The 24,266-nt window shown below is 40.0% G+C and overlaps 1 protein-coding gene and 1 long non-coding RNA gene across 10 annotated transcripts; one reads left to right on the plus strand and one right to left on the minus strand.

Moving 5' to 3' along the window:
• Window positions 1-1,109: 1,109 nt before the first annotated feature.
• LOC308477423 lies at window positions 1,110-8,237 on the minus strand. Its single transcript, XR_013986550.1, has 2 exons — window positions 6,689-8,237; window positions 1,110-2,256 (listed from the first exon to the last, which is right to left on the minus strand). It is a non-coding gene; the product is annotated as an uncharacterized lncRNA (long non-coding RNA).
• Window positions 3,806-24,266, plus strand: PDCD4 (programmed cell death 4). 9 transcript variants are annotated; one of them, XM_081005939.1, is made up of 14 exons: window positions 8,497-8,512; window positions 10,198-10,295; window positions 11,548-11,713; window positions 12,914-13,015; window positions 14,003-14,302; window positions 14,809-14,903; window positions 15,541-15,657; window positions 17,702-17,923; window positions 18,950-19,047; window positions 19,898-20,012; window positions 20,736-20,843; window positions 21,515-21,625; window positions 22,495-22,634; window positions 23,587-24,266. In XM_081005939.1, exons 4-14 carry the CDS (start codon window positions 12,973-12,975, stop codon window positions 23,645-23,647), a joined length of 1,410 nt encoding a protein of 469 aa, XP_080862065.1. In that variant the 5' UTR covers window positions 8,497-8,512; window positions 10,198-10,295; window positions 11,548-11,713; window positions 12,914-12,972; the 3' UTR covers window positions 23,648-24,266. The 9 variants fall into 9 exon arrangements, with proteins under 9 accessions (XP_080862062.1, XP_080862061.1, XP_080862069.1 ...); XM_081005936.1 differs by lacking the exons at window positions 8,497-8,512; window positions 10,198-10,295 and adding an exon at window positions 3,806-3,954; XM_081005935.1 differs by lacking the exons at window positions 8,497-8,512; window positions 10,198-10,295 and adding an exon at window positions 3,821-3,977.

The raw sequence follows: 24,266 nt of genomic DNA on the forward strand, positions 1-24,266 counted from the left end.
ACACTCTCCCAAAAGACCATTATTCTGCCTAGGGCATGCCCCATCCGATTTTCTTGTCATAGAAAGAAAAACTTCATAATATAAAGCTCAAAGGCTTTATCATCAGTAGGCATGAAGTATTAGTCCTATCTTCACCATTGTTAGCAGTTTTAGCTAACTAACAGAGCCCTTGAAGATCACATGCTTAGAAACTCTAGACAGCTGTTGTTTTCCCACCCAAATCTACTGAGACTCTCTTACTGATAACTGAAATCCCAAGACTGATTGATGAATACTGGTTACTGTTTGCAAACCCATTGCTCTGCAATTAATTACTGAGGGAGAAAGTAAACGCCCAAATGACCATGCTCTGCACAGCTGCAAACTTTCACATACATGTTTTGCACACTTATCTCCAAAACGACTCGGTCATGATAAGTACCGGTATGTTATATAGATCCATAGGTGCAGCACTCAATAAAAGGTTGCTATGTGACTGTGCAATCAGAGACGCAACAGCACCTAAGACAGGATACAGCTCTGCTATAAGGCAGCTTCTAGGACACTAATTACAGTTCCAGCACTCGGGGAACCTGTTAAGTGCCTAAAGCATGGGTAGGCAAACTAAGGCCCAGGGGCCGGATCCAGCCCAATCGCCTTCTAAATCCGGCCCACTGACAGGTCTGGGAATCCGTGTTTTTACATGAGTAGAATGTATGCTTTTATTTAAAATGCATCTCCGGGTTATTTGTGGGGCATAGGAATTCGTTCATTATTATTTTTTCAAAATATAGTCCGCCCCCCCCCCCCACAAGGTCTGAGGGACAGTGGGCTGGTCCCCTGCTGAAAAAGTTTGCTGACCCCTGGCCTTGCAGTGACTTGCAGTTAGGGTTGCCATATTTAAGTGCCCCAAATCTGGACAGCACTGTGATGCACCACCCCATGCACCACAGGCAACTACTAGTGGCACATAATATATCCATTCAGTGCTTTTCTTCTAGAAAAAATGGTGTCGGTACTCACCATGAAGTTGTTACAGTAAGTGCCACACTTCTAACCAGTGCTTTTCTTCCAGAAAAAGGTGCCAGTACTGCGCACCCTTGAGTACCCCCAGGAAAAAAAGCACTGCATCCATGCATCATTTTATTTGTATGCCTCTTTTCCATGCTCAAGGCAGCTTATGAGAAAGATAATTACAATCATAACAAAAATAGCCATAAACAATAAATACAAAGTATACAACCAAATTGAAACAATTTCCACATAAATCATCATAAGATCTAAAATCTACAAAAAAAATTAATATCAATAACAGCAACACACACACACACACACACACACACACACAACAACAACTTCCTAAACCATATCCCAGCCCTAGCATCTGTTCAGTAGTCTCAACTTTTGGAGTCAGTCAGGGCCCCGCCCTCCCAGGCCAGGTAGGAAAAGCCTAGCAAGACAGGGAGCAGGTCTTCCAGGACTCACAGCTGAGATGGTCTCCAGAGCTGGATCAGGGTGTCAGTGTTGGAGTGTTGAGGCCACAGCTTTGCCATTAGTTGGCCACGTAGCCTTAGGCAAGCTGTTTTCTCTCAGCCACTGCCCCCCATCTGCTCTGTGGGGGGGAAATAATCCTCACTTCACTTTGCAGGGTTGTTGTAAGGATTATAACTAGATAATGCATGAGGAGCACTCTGAATATTTGAAAGCACTATGCAAATGTTAAATATTATGATAACAAGTGGGACCTACAAAAAAATGGTGCAGCGTGGCGCACTCACTGTTAAGTGTTAAAGCTATTCCCTTGCCCCATTCCTGGTTTCTCATCCCCTCTCCGCAGCCAGTCAGCATTCCATGCCTTCTAAATATTCCCAGTTTTTGGTCTCTCCTCTTTTAGGTTTTTCCCTCCCCTAAAGGATTTTTTTTTGGGGGGGGGGGAGTAGCTTCTGTGAACCACTGGGTTATCCTGCGCATACCAGTGCTGCCTCCTTGTATCTGGGTGCTGATGTCTTGGTTACTTATGCAACCACACTCTGGTAACTGAGATTTCTGTTAGTATGTAGTAATAGCAGCAGCAGCAGTAAAAATAATAATAGCCTCCAATAGTACAAACTTGTGGGTGTAGCTGGGAAACCAGGCATGTGACTCCTTCATGCTGAAGCAAAGTCTGTTCAGCGTTGTTTGTTTCTCTCTGTGGAGAATTCATTCTGGCTCAGTCAGATCATGGTGCACTTTCTCTTGCGCTGCTCTTGGTAGGTGGAGTGCTTCCAAAGTGCATGTCTTGTTGCAGCAAGAATGGACAGAAAAACAAATGACTTGTGATCCCAGAAGACATGTCTGGCTCTGTTATAAAAATATTGCAAAACACCCTGGGCCCCTCTTCCTTCTCTTATATTCAGCATATATTTTAAAGAGTATCACCTGGCTGAAAACTTGGGATATATTATTCAGCTCTGTTGATTTACACACCGTAGTATCACATCTGCCTTTTAATGTGGGAATCTTCTTGGGTTAGCGTACACGACCACCATTCACAAATTCTGCTTTTCATAGTGTAAATGTCACTACAGGCAGCTCACCAGCTACTTTGCTCCCACCCCACATGGCCCATAATGCCCATAATCAGATACTATTCCATAATACAGGGTGGGACACTGGTTTCTGAATTGCCACCCTGCAGAGTTCGCAAACTGTGGTCCACAGACACCAGTGAGCCTTGAGCTTCAGTCCAGTGGTCTCTGGCATGTGTGCAAAGAACGTCCATTGAGCTAGAAATACATTAGTTGCATTTTTCACATAGATATTCCTATTGATTTTTAAATGTATTGAAATTTCACATGTAGCATCTAGCGCAGTGCATTACATTTGCTAAACAAGAGGCAGAAACATCCTTAAATTGTCTGCCACTAACCTTAGCGATTTTCAAGTGACGGTGGATTCATCCCTTGTTTATATAGAGGATTGACTCCTCCTACTGGAAAGAAGGCAAAAACCTTCCAGTAGGAGGCGTGGTCCTCAGCAGGAACGTTTTCCTGCAGCATCTACACGCAGAAAGCCTTAGTAAGTCAAATTTCCGTTTCCCCCTTCCATCCTTTTGGGAAGCCAGCATGTTCCTGTTTCTTCCGTAACCACCCAGGCACGCCCACCCGTCGCTTTCGGGTATGCGTGCAGTTCCTCCATTTTTCAGCTTAATTTGTTGCACTCCTTAGCATTCAGGGAAGCTTTTCATTGAAATCAGCGGCACTCGCTTATGTGCAAATATGATCAAGATCGAGCTGCAAGTAGGTTCAAGACCAAGGTTTGCAAGGCAATCGTGGCTGTCTAATCACTACCCAGCAAGGCTCGCGGGAGATTTCCTTCCCAATAAATGTACTGTCGAAGTCATTACTTTTGCACGCAGCAGAATATTAGGGGAATATTCAAAGATTAGTGTATGCCCTCCCACCACTGTAAAAATGTTTTGTGAGATTATAACTGCAATGCAATCAAAAAATTTAAGAAAGTAACGAAGCTGATCCATTGGCATGTTAACTCTCTTTGGAAGATTTGCAACTGATAAATTCTGACGTTGGACTGAATCGGCATGTAAAAGACTGCAGCATTAAAGGAATCTCAAAAGCAAACTAGCGTTGCCAACAGGCCGAAATCGACGGAACGCCTCTAAGCAAAATCATCTGCGCCAGTGAAAAATGGCTGTTAAAGGAGCTTCGGAGAACCCCGGAAAAAAAGTCTCACAAACACCCGCCCTTCTCGGGTGGGAAGGCCCACTATTCCAATTGTGCGGGCAACCTCGTCCAATAGCTTTCCTCCTTGCGCTCCGTAGGCGGGACTACCCCGCCACCTTAAAACGTGGGGGGAAGTAAAGGGCTGTTTGAAAACAGTCGCGAGTGGAAAAATCTGGTGCTGATCTGCCGAGGAGAAAACTAGGCGAGAGAGTGAGAGTTTGTGGGCCAGAGTTTTATGATCAACAGCTTCTGGGTAAAAGCAAGAGGAGGAAAAGGGTGACTTTCTCACATTTTCATTCGTTAAGTAGCTGTTGGTTTAGGCTGCTAGGTCTTTGCCTCTCGTTGTCATTTGCTACTGAAAAGAATCCAGAGATGCAAAGCAAGCGGCGTGCGAGCTCGGTGCAAAACTGTGAGCGGAAATCCCCGTATCTGAGCAAAAGGAGCTGTTCCTAAACGGCTTCTCGGCAATCGAGTTCGGCTCCATTTTTTAAAAAAGCGAATTGATAATACATTTTGGCTATAACGGTTGGGAAAGGGAAATAATAATTTTATGATTGCTGGCTTTTTTTTTGTTAGTGTTTCGTCATACTGCACCCCGATTTTATGCATGCCTTTTCGAAAATAAGTTCCACTGTATGCAATGAACTTTTGCTCCAGACAAGGGTGTGTTTCCTTAGACTGCACTTTTTGCCGATCCTGTGCAGTTCTGGGACATAAATTCCATTGTGTTCATAGATTTTGCAAGCGAGAAAATGGGCATAAGACTGCAATCTGTGGGCGGCATGTAACCCGAACCTTTGCATCTTTCCTCGGAAGGAAGCCCCTTTCGTACAAAGTGCATAGAATCGAAGGTGTTGTCAGCGGGGCTTTTCACCTGGGTCCTGTAGCAAGTCATTTCGGAAATTAGCCCAATGGCGTCCAAGGGGGCATGCTCCTAGGTAAGCGTGCAGTGGAATGGTGTGTGCCTTGCTGCAGATGCGCCCAGTTGCTTTAAGTAGGATTGTGGTGGGGAAAATGAAGTGCTGCTATTATATGTCAATGGTCTTTTATTCGGTTTTTTGAAGGTCGCTGCTTTTGTGATCTTTTCTGGCTACTACTTGGGCTTGTTTAGATGCATCTAGACTTCCCACCTAGTTTAATGGAGGCTTCGATAAACTTATGCAGGGTGCCTTCGGATTCATTTTCAGTGCTTCAGTTAGGGGCTAGTGGCATTGTGAAGTGCGTGGCGACGACATTGGGGTTTAGATGGCATAATTTGCAGGTAAGTCGAGAGAACCAGTAAACTCCCTAACTTGGAGGTGGGACGCTGCGTAGCACAGTTGCAATTGGCCAGTGCAACCTCTCTTCCAGAGACTTGCCAATAGGTTTCGCTTATCTTCATTGCCTGATTGGGAAGGAATGTTTTCCCCAGGTCTGATTGGCTAGCGACTTTGATGGTGTTTTGCTTTTCCTGCAACACGTGGCTTGGCATTTGGTTTGCTGGAGTCATGTGGTGCAGTGCTATTTGCCTAGTTGGAGTGCGATATTTCTAAGATATCCTTTATTTATGCTTGGGTCATTGTGGTTAGATGGCTTTGGATTTGAAGAAGGAAACTGACTAGAGAGTAGCTTTGGTTCTTTCAGACAGCATGGTTTTGTGATTCTTTGAGAAACAATAAGCCAGGTTTCAGCCTCTCATAATTGCTCAGCTACTAAATTACAATTTAGACTCTTTACAGAGTTTTATGCAACGCTTCAAAGGACACCTTGTGGGAACTAGGGCAGTGGAGTGTTTAGGGCAATGTGGAGACAGGTATTTGAAAATATGCTTCTCCTGGATCATGACAGCAATATTCTTGCCTCCTAATTTTTCTTAATGGTGAGACTTTAATGAGTGATACAAATTTGTGCATCAATAGAAACTATCATTTTGCAGCATTTCCCCCCTTTCTGATTGCTCACTGCCACAGAATCTAGTGATGGCCACACTTGGAGAATAAGGCTACCAGTGGCTATTATTGTAGGTGGTAGGCCAGTGAATACCAGTTTCAGTGAATCACCTGAGACCGTGTTCGTGCCCTGCTTGTGGACCCAGAAAGGCTGACCCAGAAAGGCTCTTCTTCTGCTTTTAGGATATAGTTCCAACCTGTGGTATGGGTAATGGATTCTGCAATACCCCTGGATAAAAACAGGAAGGTGCAGCAGAGGCAGGGCAGTGTATTTTAGTGCAATCTCATATTTTTTAAAAAAACAAAAATGCTAGCACAGTTTAAAAAGCTCAGCACCAGTGGTTTAACATATGCCATGTAGCAATTATTTTCTATAGCTAGAGGATTTGTCTGCTTAAATGATTCCAGGGAATGGCTGGATGTGAAGAGGTGGTGGGATGATATTCTATTTGTTGTTAGGAAGGATACCAACTTTTGATTTGTGGAGATTCTGCCTGGCGGAAGCAAATTCTGGCATCGGTGGATCTGCTTGCTAGGTAAATGTTCACATGGTAAATTTCTGCCTGTCATATAGCTCTAAAGGCAAAAGAGGCCTGTGAGGTAAAACCTAGCAGTGCTTCGTTATTGAATGCTTATAGGTTACAACTTGGGTGCTTGTGCTTCAAAATATTTCAAAGACAAATCAGGAAGTGACTTGCGGATCTCAAACTGTTGTCGGTGTGCATTTATAATTAAGCCATTAGAGTGGCGTCATTACCTCTTTCCAAACTACATCTGGGAATCTGCATAAACACAGTAAATATGTTACTCATGTACTTAAGCAGATTCCCAGATGTTTACATTACAGGTTAGGTATGCGTTGCATGTTGACATACAGACAATTACTGACTTGCGTTAAGAACCGGTAGTAACAAGACTAGCCTTTTAATTCTTGTATAGCTCTTAACTACTTAAATAAGTTTATATTGAAGCTTGTGCTATTACAGTTCAGAACCTTACATTTAAACTGCCCTGTACTCAAGGGGGTTCATCTATAGACAGATTGATACATTTACTTACAGAGGAGAAATGCAGTCACAGAATGGGACTACACCATATATAATCTTGTCCTTAAAAGAGCTCTGGGATGTGGCATCCTGGGAGAATCAGTGATGTATATCAGCTTGTCTTGCATTGAATATCTAAGAGTAATAATATTTCATAACAACATTAGCATTAAGCCTTCTAATTAAGTACGGCTGTACAGCATTCAGTGTTATGCACAGTATGTAATTAATAGGGAGGCTCTGAGTATACTTTAAGAAAATAAATTAAGCTGTGTCTGTAAGGTCAAGAAAAGGTCTTTTTGAGAGGGTGGAGGTTGGTTAATCATAAGCTGTGTGCACATATCAATCTTCAAACCGCTTAAGCCAGCCATTTCAGAGACTCTGACTGCATAGGATTTAACTCGTTTACTTGCAATTTTGTGACCTTTGCATTTTTTTATGCAAGCTTAACATAAATAGAATTTTGTAGGATCAGTTTCATTTCTTAGTACTGACTCTGAAGACTGCAGTAGTGAATCAGTTGTTCGAAACTTCAAGAACAGGCATCTTCCCAACCACAGCCTTGTGCTGGCTTAGTAAACTTCAAACATCAAAGGGCCTTCATGATTTGCTTGGGGCAGGAACAGCAAGGAGAGGAAAAAGAGGCAAAAGGTTCTTGTTTCAGACATCAGACAATAGCATGAAGATAACAAAGGGCCAAATACAGAATGACCTTGACAGCTTGAGACACATTATCTAAGGCAATGCCCTGTGTTCCTTGATAGAACAAGTTCACTTGATTTTACTAACTGCACAATCCTGTGCATTTTTAACAGTATTTATTATTACATTTGTATCCCATTTTTTCTCTAAGTTCCTCACACAGGAAACCTGTGAGGTAGGTTAGAATGAAAAACAGTGACTGACCTAACGTCACCCAGCTGAGTGAGGATTGGAACCCTGGTCTCCCAGGACCTAGTTTAATACTCTAACCTTTACACCACCCTCACTCAGGAGTAAAGTATCTCTCATTAAGTGCAATGAAAATTACTTCCTAGTTAGTGAGCAGTGCAGCCTAAAAGTGTTTTGAAATGTGTGGTATAGGGTTGACAACCTTTTTCAGGCTGTCATGGAGCTGACACAAATGCTTTTTTAAAAAATGCATTCTTTCTCATCATAGCAGCTCTTTACTGGGTACCGGTAAGTGCCACCTCCTTAATTTCTTCTCATGTGGTAGGTGTGAAAGTCTGAGCTCCTCCAACTTTAAGCATAACAATTTGCACCTTTACCTGTAAGCCCCAATAATGGGACTTCCTTGAAAGTAAACATATGGAAGCTCGAGGATAAAATTTAATAAACAAATCTCTAGGCCATGCTCTTCTCTATAACATCATAGCTTCTGGGAAGAACTGGAGTTTTATTTGATACATGGCTGGGAGCCAAAGAAGCGAGAGCCCTCCACCACACCTTTTTATCAGCCCCAAGCAGAAAATGTTGAGTGGGCAAATCTCCAGGCTACAGTGAGGCAGCTCTATGGCTTCCTCTGTCGCCCCTTGGCTAAAGATACTTCCCCCACCCTCCCCCCCACCTGGATTTTCGATGGTCTCACCCACTCGTCGCGTCACGTCACACGCCCTTTCCCGTCCCCTCCATTTTGACACTCATAACTCATTTGTTTTCCAACTGGTTTTTTGTTTTGAACGCTCCCCTGTACCGCCCTCTCGGAGTCCCTTTTTCCATTGGCTGTCGCGGGCCCCAGGGCGAGGCTGAGCCAATCAGGATCGGCCGCTCGTGGCCGTGTTGCTGGGCAGAACAAAAACAAACACCGTGTGGCGCAGCTCCGGGGCCGCCGCCTACGGTAATGTCCCCACCCCCACCCCGGCCCCAGAAACGTGAGCACGGGAATGGGGGGTCTCCCGTTAGGGCTGTGCCCTCCCACCTTTCGCGACGCCGAGCGGAGAGGGACGTACGTGTCTGCCGACTCCTCAGGAGAAGGAGGAAGGGGGCCCATTTCCTCGCCTTTCCGCCTCCCTTACGCCCGTCATTTGGCCGGTGTATTGGCCGCCCTGCCCTACCTTAGCTCATGAACTGGCCTCACACGACCGATAACGCTCTCCGTAGACAGCGCTGGGCTAGATGGACGAACAGCCTGGCTTGGCCTAGTGCCGCTTCCCGTGTATTAAAAGGGAGGGGAGAGCTGCTGTTATGCTGAGTACAGGCCGTATCATTTATTGGGGCTTCCCATCGTTTTACCTCAGGAGTATATTCTTTCCCTCAGGAAGGGCTTTCTCCGTGATGTGAAGACCGTGCTCAGGAAAATCCTGCTGCTCTTTGAAAGCATTTTTATTTTGAGGCCGGGTGTTGATTTCAAGGGTGGCAGTTGGGTTTCCACGCAAAAGGCAGTTTGCCTTCCACTGCTGGCCTCGCCTCCTAATGTGTAACTGCTGGGGAGCACTGAGGGGGGGCCCTAGCGGCTATGCTCTTTGTGGAGCAAAAGTGAAAACCAGCGTAGACCTAAGTCCTTGAATGTGCACCTTGTAACATGCCCCAGAACTCTCTGCTGCACACAAGGGGTTTGTGGCAGGCAAATCAATGTCGAAATGGTTAATTGATGTTTGAAAACCACCATTGTCCTGCCTTATGCATCAAATGCCGATTCACTTACCTGCCAGCTTGCATCTCAGCAGGCTAGATGGTTGATCCTGCATTTTAATGCTTTTGGGGTCAGGATGAAGTTGCACTAATTTTTGTACAACACTCCTTCCACTGGATTATATCAGTTTATGTGCACTGATTTCCCCCAACTTGTTCTTGGGACAACTGGATATCAGTATAGATATTGTTATAGTTCTCTGTATTTCTCAAAAAGATACCCCGTTACGTTTACTTTTGCTGCTAAATGCTTATCCTTCTGAATCTGGTTAAGCATCGGAATATCCCCTTCTGTGAAATGCAATAATAAGGGACTCACTGGACTTGGAAGTTTAATATTACAGAATCCATAATATTTCATTGCCAAAATTGTCTTCTGAAGAATGAGAGCATTACCTCACTTTGTAGTTGTTTACTATGCCACTTTGTCAGCACTATCTAAAGACACACTTATTAGGGTTCATTAGTCAAGCTTTGGCATTTGAATTTAAGGCTTCAGCATACCTTAGTCTACTTACAATTTGAGTGACCACAAAAAGTATAACAATGTTATGAGTGTCTATTCTATTTTATTGGAATGATTAGTCCTTGATGTGTACAAGTTTAATGAAGTTCAAATAAATGAAGCCCCTGTAAACAAGTTGCTTTTCAGGATACAATGGTGTGATTCAGACATAACAGCAAACCATAGCTTCCTGTTTTGAAAATAAATTATAGCAAGCTTGAGGCCCACCACACTTCATTCTCCCATCCAGAAAAGGAGACAGAAAGATTTTGCCTTTGAATTTAAACTTACCACTATTCCCTGTCTGTGGTCTGTTTAAAGTTAAAGTGAGAGAACAAGCTATGATTTGAAACCATGTTTTTCTGGTTTGTTGTTACTAACTATAGGGTAAAGAAACAATAGCTCCTTAAATTTGGATGTCAGGGAACTGTGACTAGTTTTACACTGAAGTTCCTTCAGAGAGGAGAAAATACATAAACCTGAGGTATGGTGCAGTTTAATATTGTAGTGGAAAACCATTTCCCCATTACATCTGAACCAGGCCAGTTTTTTCACATGGAAACATCTTCAATAAAGCATTTAATGATTAACAAAAGACTTTTCACGACCATATTGACCCTCTTTACTTAATTTGGATTATGTTTATATTATTTGGTAATCTGGATTAATTTAATTTGGCATTCAGGATAAACAAATTGATTGGGTGAGTAGTCTGCTACCACATACCCTTTCAGTACTTTAGAGCTACAGGACTATTTTTGTTGTTGAGAATAATGATTTAATGTGTGTTGCCTGCCGTTCAGAAACGCCATAGAGGAACTACAACATTCTAAGTGCTGTAAGATAAAAAATGAAATGCCTTCTAAACCACAGTTTCCTTTACCATTTAAAGGTCTAGCAACAGATGTTGCTTGAAAACTTTAAAAAGATCAACTAACCATACAACCACTTCCCTTTCTTATTTTTAAAGTGTGTGTCAAACAAGTTGAACACAGGAAGTCATCTGCAGGAGGCAGGTTTTCCATATTATAGACTTCGGGCCTTCAAAAAATTCTGTACTTTTAGAGAACATGCCAGTGGTTCATTGCCAGATGGAGTGTATGTGTAATAGCAATCATGAACTGCGTCTCATCAGATACTTCATTAATTTTGCTGTTCTTGTAGCCTCAGGCTCACAGTTGCCACAAAACCAGGATGGTTTAGCAAGCATGGCTTGCAGTATGTGGCAGACCTGTATTTGTGCAGTCTGACGACTTGTGGATTTCCAGGCCAGTAGTTTCCAGGCATGTAACAGAAGTGAGAAGAGTTTTCTTCTTAATAAATTTTGTTTTGTTCCTGTCCTACACATCCCATTTACCCTTGTGTTAGAGTTAATTTGTTTATGCTGCAGCACCACACCTCATGGTGTTGGTATGTAGTACTTTTACAACATTTGTGTGTGGTTATGCTGTTAAATTAGAAGTTAATTCTGTGGTTTTGAACTAGTGGGTTACTATCTAGAACAAGGATGCCCCCCAAGGATTCAGCATTGTCTCATTCTGCTGTCCTAAGAGATGTGTGGGGAGAGTTTTGGTTTGCTTGCCACTCCCTACCCATGCTGTCACTTAGAAATTATTTTAATTTCATAAAGAGTTGTACATTTGCATATCTGCAAGATACTGAAGATACATAATTCCAATGTTAAATTATCGTACATTTTTCTATATAAACATTGTGCTTTTCCTTTGGATTTGAAGGAGAGTTGATGCATGTAATGGAATACTCTACCAAGAGGACTGAAATTAACCTTACAAGCTAATAAATCAACTCTCCAATCTTCTGCCTTTTGAGAGATCTGAGGAAACTCTTCTATCGAAAGGAAAGTGCTTCAGAACATTGCAAACTTCTGAATGATTGGCTAAGGTAATGTTGAAAAACTCTTTGCTATGAGGTATGATGTGAAAGACCTGATGTCATAATCTCACCACTCAACAATGCATAGTGTTTGCTAGATAAAAGGTGGGGGAAGGAGGAAAAAAAACTTGGGGCAGATACTGCCTGGGAACACAAATGAGACTGCTGAATGTTTAATGAAAGCTACACAGGTAAAAATTGTGATGCAAGATATAAGATCTGTTAGGATTATCTGCATGCTTTCCCTCTAGTGAAAGTGTTGTAGCTATGCTATCTAAAACAAATGTGATTAGATTTGGATGATGCCAACTTATTTGAGAGTACTACCATGGGGTAAAACACTGGATGAGCTGCAGGTTGGAGGTGAACAGAGAGCAACAGGAATTCCCAGAAGGTGGTGATCTGTTCTTAGAGTGAAAGAATAAATACAAATAAAGTATCTTTTTTGTTGTTTGATCTGCATGGTATTTTGACAGGACTGATAAAACAATGGAACAATTACCAAAAAACAGGTGCTATCCCTACAAAATACCTAAGCAGAACTGGTGCTATATAAATATTAAAACATGGTAGTAAGACTTGCAGCCTAAATAATTTCTATTTTGTTGATGTACATAGGTATATAAATACATAGATGCAAACACTCACACACTCACTAGATAAATAAAAATGCTAGTCTTAATTAAATTTATACCTCAGTCCTGAACTTGGATGGCAAACAAGCAACTTTCTGTTGTTCCACTGCAAAGTGGAAATAATGATTATGGGTTGTTCGGATAAATGAAGTAAAAAAAAATAAATTATTATGTATTTATAGTCTATAAAAGCATTTCAAGGCAGTATAGGTATGAGAATAAAATCAACAAAAATATGCATAAAAACAAATACTGAGTGGGTTAAAAAAGAAAATTCATATTACAAAGGCCCATCTAAATAGTATAGTTTTCCAAAAAATGTCTGATAGAAGGGAGGGATGATTCCTGCCAAACTTCTGCTTGTAGGAATTTACAAATCCTAAGCTTAAGAGAAGTCTTTGGAACAAGAGAATAACTTGGCTATTCAATTTCAATAATAAAAATAATAGAAAATTTGCATAAGGTTTAATGTTTACAAAATATTGTGTGTTACAATTTTATCAAAGAAAGCACACTGTACAGCTACAGTTTCTATAGTTCTAATTGCACTAAAAGGTTCTATTTTTGTGTTTAGGTCTGAAACAACAATATTAAACAATTTTTTGCGTTTGGTTCAGTTACTGTAAAACAGCTATGGAAATAGGAAATGAGCAGACATACAACATCAACTTGACAGGTAAGGAATCAGCCCAATTCATTTGCGGTCTTTGATGCTTGAAACGCTGCAAAATGCATTTCCATTATAGAATGGAACACATAACTAAACAAAGTTTTTTAAATTGAGAAAATTGTTCCTAATACCTGTACTTATTTAAGCTCTGAGATATGCTACTGGGTTTGTTAATGACTTTGTTGTTCTACTTTTACAGTATCCCATTCCATATGCTCTTGGATTTGCATGTTGCATTGTTATAAGAAGTTGAACTAGGTCTTTGTCGCTTATAATTTTCAAAAATCCCCTTGTTTTTTTTTACTTTTGGAAAATACATATTCCTGTGTAAAGAAACTACTGTACAATAATCAAGGCCCCCCAAAAAATTCTAATGTCTTTATTAAAAATATATATTCCACCTTTCCATATTTGTATAGTAATTGTTCAAATCACAGTGAATAAACAAAACAATTTAAAAATCAAAGCTTTTGTATAAATCTCGCATCTGTATAGCACTGCAAGCACAAGAAACACAAAAATACATTTAAGACACAGACACCTGTAGGCTTGATGAAAAAGACATGTCATAAGCTGTCCACTGTTATACATATGAATGTGGCTTACAAATATAAAAGTGGGGCTGTACTTCAGCCACATCATTAAACAAACCCTTCATGAATATAATTTGCAATAGGTAAACTACAATTTTGTTGCGATATATCCCACTGTGACTATAATACCATGTTAGCTTTTGTCAACTGATTCTTCCTCCTCCACCAAATGCCCCTGAAACATTTCTTCTTGTTCTCACCCAATAATTAGTTTGTCACTTTTGCAGGAGAGCTGCAAGAACTAAATCTGTCAAGGATTGTTAAAAACTTTTTATTATTTTTTTTTTATTTTTTTTGCACGATGCTTAGAATGGCGTTGGAACTTTTACCATGTTGGAAATTTGTGTGATTTTAAAATTACTTGCCAATAGCTAAACCTTCCTGTATCTTTGTTTTTGAGAACTGGATAATCTGAGTGATACTCCATTTTCCGGTGATGAAGAAAATGGTGGAACTGAGGAAATAAAACCTGAAATCAATGGTAACTGGAACGCTGTAACGTCTATTAATGAAGCTAAGATCAATGCCAGAGCAAAGAGGAGACTGAGAAAAAACTCTTCTAGAGACTCTGGAAGAGGAGATTCAGTGAGTGATAATGGGGAAGCACTGAAGAATGGAGTCATAGTACCAACAAGTCCAAAGGGAAAGCATCTGGATAGGCGATCTCGTTCTGGAAAGGGAAGGGGTCTACCCAAGAAAGGTTGGTGTGTTTTGAATTCACAGCAAACAGAAATAACCTATTGAGAGTTTATCTAGGTTTAGATTGATCTTCATTTTGTACTTATTCCTAAATGTTTTGTTTTACATTAATTTGATAGCAACAAGAATATAGACACAGTAGAGATCTGCATAGTTTATATCTGCATGTATAATACTTTTCTAATTTAGAACTCTGAAATTTTAAGGTTCATAATTTTAATATGAACATTGTTAATTAAATAAAACAAACACAAATACTTGGAGACTTGATAATGACTGCTGCAGATAGCTTATGCTGTTCTATTTAGCCTGATTAAAAATGATTGTCTCCTGTCTTGTTCATATTAGGAAGATAGTGAACAGTGTCAGCTTTGCTGTTCAGTTTCTGTGAGCCTTTCATGTGAATTTGAAAACTAGATTTCTATGAAAGGTTAGAGTGCAGTAATAAGACAAAAAATAACACTGACTTGTAGTCTGGTTCTCATCTTTGCTGTTAAAATTTTTCAGGTGGATCAGGAGGCAAAGGTGTTTGGGGAAAACCTGGGCAAGTGTATGATTTGGAGGAAGTAGACATTAAAGATCCCAACTATGATGATGCTCAGGTAAGGAAAATGGTTAGTTTCCTCATCTGATGAGTGCCCCACCCCTGAACAGTTATTTCATCAAAAACTGATGATGTAAGTAGTCTGTGTTTTTCACTGACTCTTTCTAGTCTTGATAAAAACAGAAATTGGGCATAAAGTCCATCTCAACTCTATTTAGCCATAGACATTTAATTCTGTGCTTAGTTAACAGCTCCTAGAGGAGGAGAAAACAGCAGTGGCCCAGTGATAGAATCAGAGACCGGGAAGGAGCAAAACATAGGGGTTTAAAGCAGCATTTGCTGTGCTGTTCTGCTCACCTGACAGATAAATTGTGAAGGTGGAATTGAAGTGTGGCTGAAGAACACACTGTGAGCTGTTTTTCATCTCAATCTTCAGCTATAGCTGCATTTCTCCATTTTTGGATTAGTTCAACAGCTTACCTCTTCCTTCTTGGTGTTATAGAGTAGTTGAAACTGATGGCAGCAACTGAAGAGAACAAAGCCATTACTCATAGAAGCCTGACTGACAGTATTAAAGGGATTATGAATGGAAAGCCTGTGAAAATTTATGGGGAACTATGTTCTAAAACTGAATTGTTCTGAGCCTCCCCAATATAAATTTTGTTTTATTAAATTTGTTGCATCTTTGTTTAAAGCAGGATAACTGTGTCTATGAAACAGTAGTTCCACCTTTGGAAGAAAGAGCATTTGAGAAAACGCTAACTCCAATAATCCAGGAATATTTTGAACATGGGGATACTAATGAAGTTGCGGTATGTCTCATGGCTTATATTTTGGAAATTACAAGCAGTGATTAATGAGATTTAAAATAGTTCTTTCAAGAGTGGGGTACTTAGGTCCTTAACCATCAACCATAAAATCCTTCTGGACCGTCTTGAGGGGCTGGGAGCTGGGGGCACTGTCATACAGTGGTTCCGCTCCTTTCTCCTGGGCCGTGTTCAGAAAGTGGTGGTGGGGGATGAGTGTTCAGACCCCTGGGCTCTCACTTGTGGGGTGCGTCAGGGTTCTGTCCTCTCCCCCATGCTTTTCAACATCTATATGCAGCCGCTGGGAGAGATCATCAGGGGGTTTGGGCTGGGTGTTCATCAGTATGCGGATGATACCCAGCTCTACCTCTCTTTCAAATCAGAACCAGTGAAGGCAGTGAAGGTCCTGTGTGAGTGCCTGGAGGTGGTTGGAGGTTGGATGGCGGCTAACAGATTGAGGTTGAATCCTGACAAGACAGAAGTACTGTTTCTGGGGGACAGGAGGCGGGCAGGTGTGGAGGATTCCCTGGTCCTGAATGGGGTAACTGTGCCCCTGAAGGACCAGGTGCGCAGCCTGGGAGTCATTTTGGACTCGCAGCTGTCCATGGAGGCTGCGCAGCCTGGGAGTCATTTTGGACTCGCAGCTGTCCATGGAGGCACAGGTCAAATCTGTGTCCAGGGCAGCTGTTTACCAGCTCCATCTGGTACGCAGGCTGAGACCCTATCTGCCTGCAGACTGCTTCGCCAGAGTGGTGCATGCTCTGGTTATCTCCCACTTGGACTACTGCAATGCGCTCTACATGGGGCTACCTTTGAAGGTGACTCGGAAACTACAACTAATCCAGAACGCGGCAGCTAGACTGGTGACTGGGAGCGGCCGCCGAGACCACATAACACCGGTCTTAAAAGACCTACATTGGCTCCCAGTACGTTTCCGAGCACAATTCAAAGTATTGGTGCTGACCTTTAAAGCCCTAAACGGCCTCGGCCCTGTATACCTGAAGGAGCGTCTCCACCCCCATCGTTCTACCCGGACACTGAGGTCCAGCGCCGAGAGCCTTCTGGCGGTTCCCTCACTAAGAGAAGCCAAGTAACAGGGAACCAGGCAGAGGGCCTTCTCTGTAGTGGCGCCCTCCCTGTGAAACGCCCTCCCACCACATGTCAAAGAGAACAACAACTACCAGACTTTTAGAAGACATCTGAAGGCAGCCCTGTTCAGGGAAGCTTTTAATGTTTGATGTATTAGAGTATTTTAATATTTTTTTTTGGAAGCCGCCCAGAGTGGCTGGGGAAGCCCGGCCAGATGGGCAGGGTACAAATAATTAATAATAATAATAATAATAATAATAATAATAATAATTATGTTACTTTTACAATTTCTGTCTTTTATAATAATTAGTGGCATAAACACAGACTTTTATTAGATTATGAAATGTGGGTCTGTTGGTTGCAGATTAGTTTGATGGCATCTAGTAATAATTTTTATTTATTATTATCACTGATTCATTAATTGCCTTCTAAACAACAGTCTCAAGGCACCTTACACATCGGATAAAAACAGTTAAAAACACAAAAGCAAGCCAGTGTATTTAAAACAAGACTAAAACCCTAAGAAAGTTGACACTCATGGTAAAGACTGGTAAATTTTATAGGTAGAAATGGTACCTTTCTTTAAAATCCATATATTTAGATTGAACTCCTCTCTCCTGCTACTTCCACAAAAATATAGTAAGAATTAAAATTGCTCCTGAGTGATTCCCAAATAAGTCATTTTCACAGTAGTTCCATTGAACTCAATTGATTTAAGTAACTTTCATCCATTGATTTCAGTGGGTCTCCTCTGACATACAGTAATTGGACAATTGTCCCTTATGTCAAAGGAGTTTCCTTAACTTGCAAACACATTAGTTAGAGAATTTCTCTTACTATACTGGTTCCATAAGAGAGACATTCTTCCTTGCTTGTTTTTTCCCTCTCATCTCTACTATAAAACTCATGTGCACTTGAACTAAAATAAAATGACTGCTTATTTTACTTTCCACATATTTAGGAGATGCTGAAAGACCTCAATCTTGGTGAAATGAAATACAGTGTACCAGTGTTGGCTGTATCATTGGCTCTGGAGGGAAAGGCCAGTCACAGAGAAATGACATCTAAACTTCTTGCTGACCTGTGTGGGACAGTAGTTGGCAAACAAGACGTTGAAAAATCATTTGATAGGCTTCTCAGAGAGATGCCAGAATTGGTATTGGACACTCCCAGAGCACCACAGGTTTGTTTAAAATACCTATTATCAGTGCTATTTTTCTAGAAAAAGAGGTGCCAGAACTCACCATGAACGTCTCCCTTGTTCTCTTATAATGGCAATGACATCCACTTGAGAGGTGACGGAACTGAGTTGCTGTGAGTTCTGGTTGAAAAAAGCCTTGCCTATTACTAATTATAATTTGTTTCTGTGGTAACATCTGTTGCTCACATTTATTAAAGTACTTTTATGGCATAAAGGTACACAATAAAATCTTTATCTAAAGTTTTGATACCCCTAATGACTAAATCATTAGAATTTATATGCAAATTCCATCACAGCACAGTGTACCTTAACTTTCTGTGTCCTAGAACTCCTTGTCTTCCCTGCTACCACCCAATGTATTGTATTATCTTTTATGTATTGTGCCAATATATTCTTATTTACAGTGGTACCTCGCAAGACGAATGCCTCGCAAGGCAAAAAACTCGCAAGACAAAAGGGTTTTTGGTTTTTTGAGTTGCTTCGCAAGACGATTTTCCCTATGGGCTTGCTTCGCAAGACGGAAACGTCTTGCAAGTTTGTTTCCTTTTTCTTAACACTGTTAATACAGTTGCGACTTGACTTCGAGGAGCAACTCATAGAACGCGGTGTGGTAGCCTTTTTTGAGGTTTTTAAAGACTTTGGTGATTTTTGAAGCTTTTCCAAAACTTTCCCGACACCGTGCTTCGCAAGACGGAAAAAATCGCAAGACGACAAAACTCGCGGAACAAATTAATTTTGTCTTGTGAGGCACCACTGTATTACATTTGTAGCTGCATGTAATTGGCTCATCTGTTTATGTAAAATTAAGAAATGTAGGCAGCTGAGGTAGCAGCACTGCCTGTACTGCTGCTTGAACCAGCCCGAGAAGGAAACAGCAGGGGTGCTTGGGTATGGCTTCCTTCTCCCATTTTGGGGGTGTACTACTGCTTCGTGTGACATTGTGACTGATCAAAGATACCGTGTCTATCTCAAATTTAATCTGTAAGACATATTTCTTTTTCATGGCAGTTGGTGGGTCAATTTATTGCAAGAGCAGTCGGAGATGGGATTCTTTGCAATAGTTACATAGATGGTTACAAAGGCACTGTGGACTGTGTCCAGGCTCGGTAAGTGCATTGCCCTTCATAGCTGGGGTTCGCAATTAAAGGTGATAATCCAGTAAAAATTTTGTATTTGCCAGGTTAAAGAAGGCTTACCTATTATTTTTTAAGAAATAAAAACATCAAAGATTGGGGTTTATACTCTTTCTTGAAAAGTTATGAAGATATAATGTTTCTGCTGCCTCCTTCCATTGCATAGCTTGTGGAATATTTAATACCTAAAGGCAGTGAATGGCTAAAAGTACAGAATTCAGAGAAAAGCTTTAGACAAATAATGGAAATTTAAGGAATAATCAGCAGCTGCTAAGTTTGGATGTTTAGGGCATCAGTTCTAAAAGTGTTAGAATATTGAGGTGCTAGAGCCTTAGATGGAAGAAACAGAAGCAATTATCTCAAACATCTGGGTATGATGGATATAGGGTACTCTATGTCACGGACTATATTTTTAAAGAAAATTCATCAAGGAAGCATCATGCAGGTAGTGTCCTTTCAATCAAGAAACATGTATCATATCTTAAATAGTAGCTAATAATAGTTCCCTGCTGCAGGATTATTTTGGGAAATAAACTAATGTGACTGTTATATTCACTGTGTAAAACTTTGAAAAATAATTTGAATTGGATTGATGATTTGTAGTGAACAAGCTACAGCTTTTTGACCTAAGTTAATGCTGAACACAAGTTACCGGACCCCACTTTGTTACAATAGCACTTTGTTACAATAGCAGTCTTGGTGTATAAATCTTGCATCTCATTGTTAATGCAGATTTCTACAGTGTAGTTTAAAGGCTTAATGGTGAATGTAAAGATTCTTAAATATGTTTGCTTTTATTTGCAACACTCCTTTCTCTTCACAGGGCTGCTCTGGATCGAGCTACTGTATTGCTGAGTATGACCAAAGGTGGAAAACGCATTGACAATGTGTGGGGATCAGGAGGCGGGCAGCAGTCTGTAAAACATCTTGTTAAAGAGGTAGGTAATTAAGTTCAGCTGTTCATTAGTGGTTAACTTTTATATCCAGTTAACAGGACTGGTTCAGTGTTACAAGGGGCCCCTTGACAACATGTTTTTGGTCTTCCCACTCTCCTCCTGCACCTCCAAGCAGGCCTAATGTTTCTTGCTGCACCATATAAAGCGAACAAGGCAGAGGTGGGAGCAACTGCTGCCCAGTGCCTTTGCCACGTCGTCTCAACTTGCTCACAAGCTGTCTTTCAGTGGTATTCTACTACCACTGGCTGTTCTTCTTGCATACTTTCTGAGTGGCCCCATTGAGTGGTATCCTCTGTTCTGCCACAAAAAGTGAGAGTGCAAGTAGGAAGAGACGTAGGGTAAACTACTGGACAAAGCAACTGATGCCTCTTTGTTTTTTCCTCTAGTAATTTACTAATGCATTGTATATTATTAAATTCATGATTATTTATTCATGATTACATATGTACTGAACAATATTTCATTTCCATTTCATTTATATCTCATTTACAATAATTAATACATAATTTATCTTTTGGGATCTTGCCTGCATTATATAATGAATTCATATATTTTTTGTATTTATCAAAAAAGCATTGACCACTGTGCCATAGAGGGTGCTCATCAGTAAACATTTAATTTAGAAATTGAAATACATTGTAGATTTCAGAATTGTAAGCTTTTTAACATCTGGTCTTATACATTTTTGTATTTTTAATCTACTAGATTGATATGCTGTTGAAAGAATACCTTCTTTCAGGAGATGTTTCTGAAGCAGAACGTTGTCTCCAGGAGTTAGAAGTACCACATTTTCACCATGAACTTGTATATGAAGTAAGGCAGGATTGAAACATTTTTTTTTTTTTACAACATAGTATTATAACTGTCATTGTAAGTTTAGTTCTGAAGTTACAAACTTTAACAAGCATAATGATTTTTATGTTGAAGGAGCTTTATTGAGAGTTTCTCTTTGGTGGTACTATTTTACACTTGCTTGTAAGCTGAGAAAGATGCTTCGTACAGTAGCCTGCATAACCTGTACCTTTTATACTAGTTTATTTCCCTAATAAAATGCCTGGTAAATAAAAAGACTGAAGTTCCTTCTTAAGTAATTCATTGACTACCTCTTACTTCATTTTCAATGAAGGGAATATCAATACTGCATATTATTGTTCATTTCAAAAGAGAATGTTTTCATATCACCTTTGGCTTCCTTTTATACTTTTTACTGGCTTCAAAAGCATGTTCTCTATTACACTTTGTGGGATTACCAAAAATGGACCTGAACAGCAAAGTATAGGAATGTATAGTATCAAATTCCTTGAAATCTCTAGATGCCTTTCACACTATTGATTATGAGAGATTTTCTCTTCTCAAGCTTGTTTTTGTGCTTTCCATAATATCCTTTTCCCTCTGCAGTATAGTTATGTTTGTTACTTGCTTAAAATATGTACTTTCCCACCATTTCTACCTGAACATTCAGTTCATTTGATTTTACATTTTAGGCAGTTGTGATGGTTTTGGAATCAACTGGAGAAACAAACTTTCAAATGATGCTTAATTTGTTGAAATCCCTCTGGAGGTCTGCTGTCATTACTATGGACCAAATGAAAAGAGTAAGTGTGCCTAACAGATTTCCAAGCATTTCCCGTTAAATAGCCTTATAGCTGAGAAGATTGGGTTGCATTTATTTTTGTTTATTAACATTAAATGAACAGCTCTAGAATTAGATCAGGGAACACAAATTCTGACTTCGTTACAGAATTTGAGGGTTTTCAACGATATTTTTAAAAAGAAAATCTAGGAAGAATGTAGAAATCTGTCTTGTACACAGTCAGATTGGTAGTCTGTTAAGTTTAGTAATGGTGGCTCTATTGTCACCTGCTACCTAATATTCAGGGGCATATCTACTAGAAGACACTTTAGTCAACATTGCTTTAAATTTTTGGGTTTTGTAGACCGAATTTGAGTCACAAAACTCAAATCATTCTATGATGCATCCTGCATGTATATAACATTTCCCTAATTTTCATCTCCCATAACTTGAAAACTATAAGGCATAGGAATTTTTTTATTCACACCAGTGACTTTGACATGTGAGATAATCCAGTACAGCAATTTTATTCAAAATGTGAGATGTAGTAGTTATGATGATGGTGATGAATTGTCACGGAACAACCCAATTGAAGAAGGCAACAGTGGTTACCCAGACTTCATTGCTGGTTGCGTAAGGGCCCCCATCACAGTTTAAGCTCCAGGGCCCCAAAAATGTAGGTCTGCTGCTGCTAATATTTTAACTGTAGATATTGGGGACTAAATTAGTATGAAGTCTGGCAACAGATATAAAAGATATATAATTAGATATATTGAAGTGAAAGTTAAAGGTAACATACCCATTTAGATAGAAACATTTTACTTAAAGTTTACTTAATTCATACTGAAAATTCCTGAGATAATGAATTTTATTCTAATTTTGATGTTGCAGGGCTATGAACGAATTTACCGTGAAATCCCGGACATTAATCTTGATGTGCCACATTCATACTCTGTGCTTGAGCGGTTTGTAGAGGAATGCTTTAGAGCAGGAATAATTTCCAAACCAATGAGAGACCTCTGTCCTTCCAGGTACATACTTAAGGATCACTGTGTCAGAGAGGTAGCTGTGCAGCAAATTAAGTCCAAGGGGTGCAAAACCTAGCTAGTTTGTCAACAGAATTTAATCAAGTCAGATTGGCAACTTTTTTTTTTTTTATTGCATGGTAGTACAAGCTGTCTTAGGACTGGTGCTGGCTAAAGGGGTAGAATAGCTTGGAATCTCTGATCCAAACTTCCATTCTAAATCCGAGCATGTGGTTTGAAGGCCCAAGAGGCCAGTCACCTTGTTGAAGTGAATTAGGTGTGGTTCTAGTCAGTTCCTGAATGGGTGACCACCTGGGAACTATGTGTTTGCCACATTGGGTTCTACAACTGAAGAAAAACAGCATATAAATATGAGAGAGTAAGACTATATGGATATTTCACTTGTGTCTTCCTGTTGCTACATTGTGCTTTCTCAGATATTGCCAATCTTCTTCTGTGCTGTAGCTGCTTTTAATTTCTTTCTACTTCTGCTAGGATGATTGGGGTCAGAGGAAACTGGTTATTATTTATAAATTTATTTATTTATAAATTATTTATATTATTTATAAATTTTCGTAACTTATTATAACCCTGTTGAAGAATTCTTAGATTCCTGCAGAATAAATGATTTTGAAGCATAACCCTCGCCAAAACTAAGATATTAACTGAGCCGATTCTGGAATCTCAATCTATTCTTAAATGTCAGAGTACGGTTCTCCTTTGTAGATTCCTGGCTTTGGGTCTTGCACTTTAATTCTCCAAACTTTCTTCCCCTGCCCCCATCAGAGTTTGAATAGAACAGAGCAAATGCAAGTGTCTATAATTTGCATACATATAACTAACCACACTGCTTTGAGGGTGATTTACAATTTTTTATTGCAAATTAACTTTCTGCCCTCCTCTTCATATGGCCAAGTTTAAGGGATATACTGAAAGCTAATTGTATATTTAATTTTAGGGGAAGGAAGCGCTTTGTAAGTGAAGGAGATGGAGGCCGCCTGAAAGCTGAAAGCTACTGAATGAACAAACTCTTGCAGCTGTAGATGTTTAAGGGAATATATATGTATATATTCTATAGTAAGAGTTGCTTAGCACAGTTCATTTATTTTTTAAGAGATGCACTTGTTTTGGGGAACAAATACCTTCTGACAGTTTTATAAACTTGTGTTCACAAGGGAAATTCTTCAGTTTTCTTTTCTCTGGAGCTATAGTTGGGACAGAACAAGTAACAACCTTTCTGTGGAGGTTTGCTAAAATAAGCTACTATTTTGGAAGTGCCATATGTTTGACCTAATCATTCCATGTTTTGCATTGATGCCTGCCTGCCACTCCTTTGTTTTAATGACAGTGCTTTTATAGTGAAATCACTGGTTTATACAAAGCTTTATAGAATGGGTCATTAAGCTGCTGGAACCCTATTTTGGCTGCTGCTGGGAGAAAAAAGTTTTTTTCTTTGTTTTAAAGAATCTAAGAATTTAGTTTGATCATAAGATGTATTCATCTTTTTCCAGGGGAACAATTGATTTGCTCTTAAATTAATTCAGCAAATGGTGGCTGGAACATCTATTTTTTCTACAATACTGGAAAAACGAACAGTTCTGATAGAATGTATTGCAAAATAAACTTTTGTGAAGCAGA

The sequence above is a fragment of the Podarcis pityusensis genome (genome assembly GCF_964106645.2).
Source record: "Podarcis pityusensis genome assembly, chromosome: 5".
In the NCBI taxonomy this organism is placed as follows: domain Eukaryota; kingdom Metazoa; phylum Chordata; class Lepidosauria; order Squamata; family Lacertidae; genus Podarcis; species Podarcis pityusensis.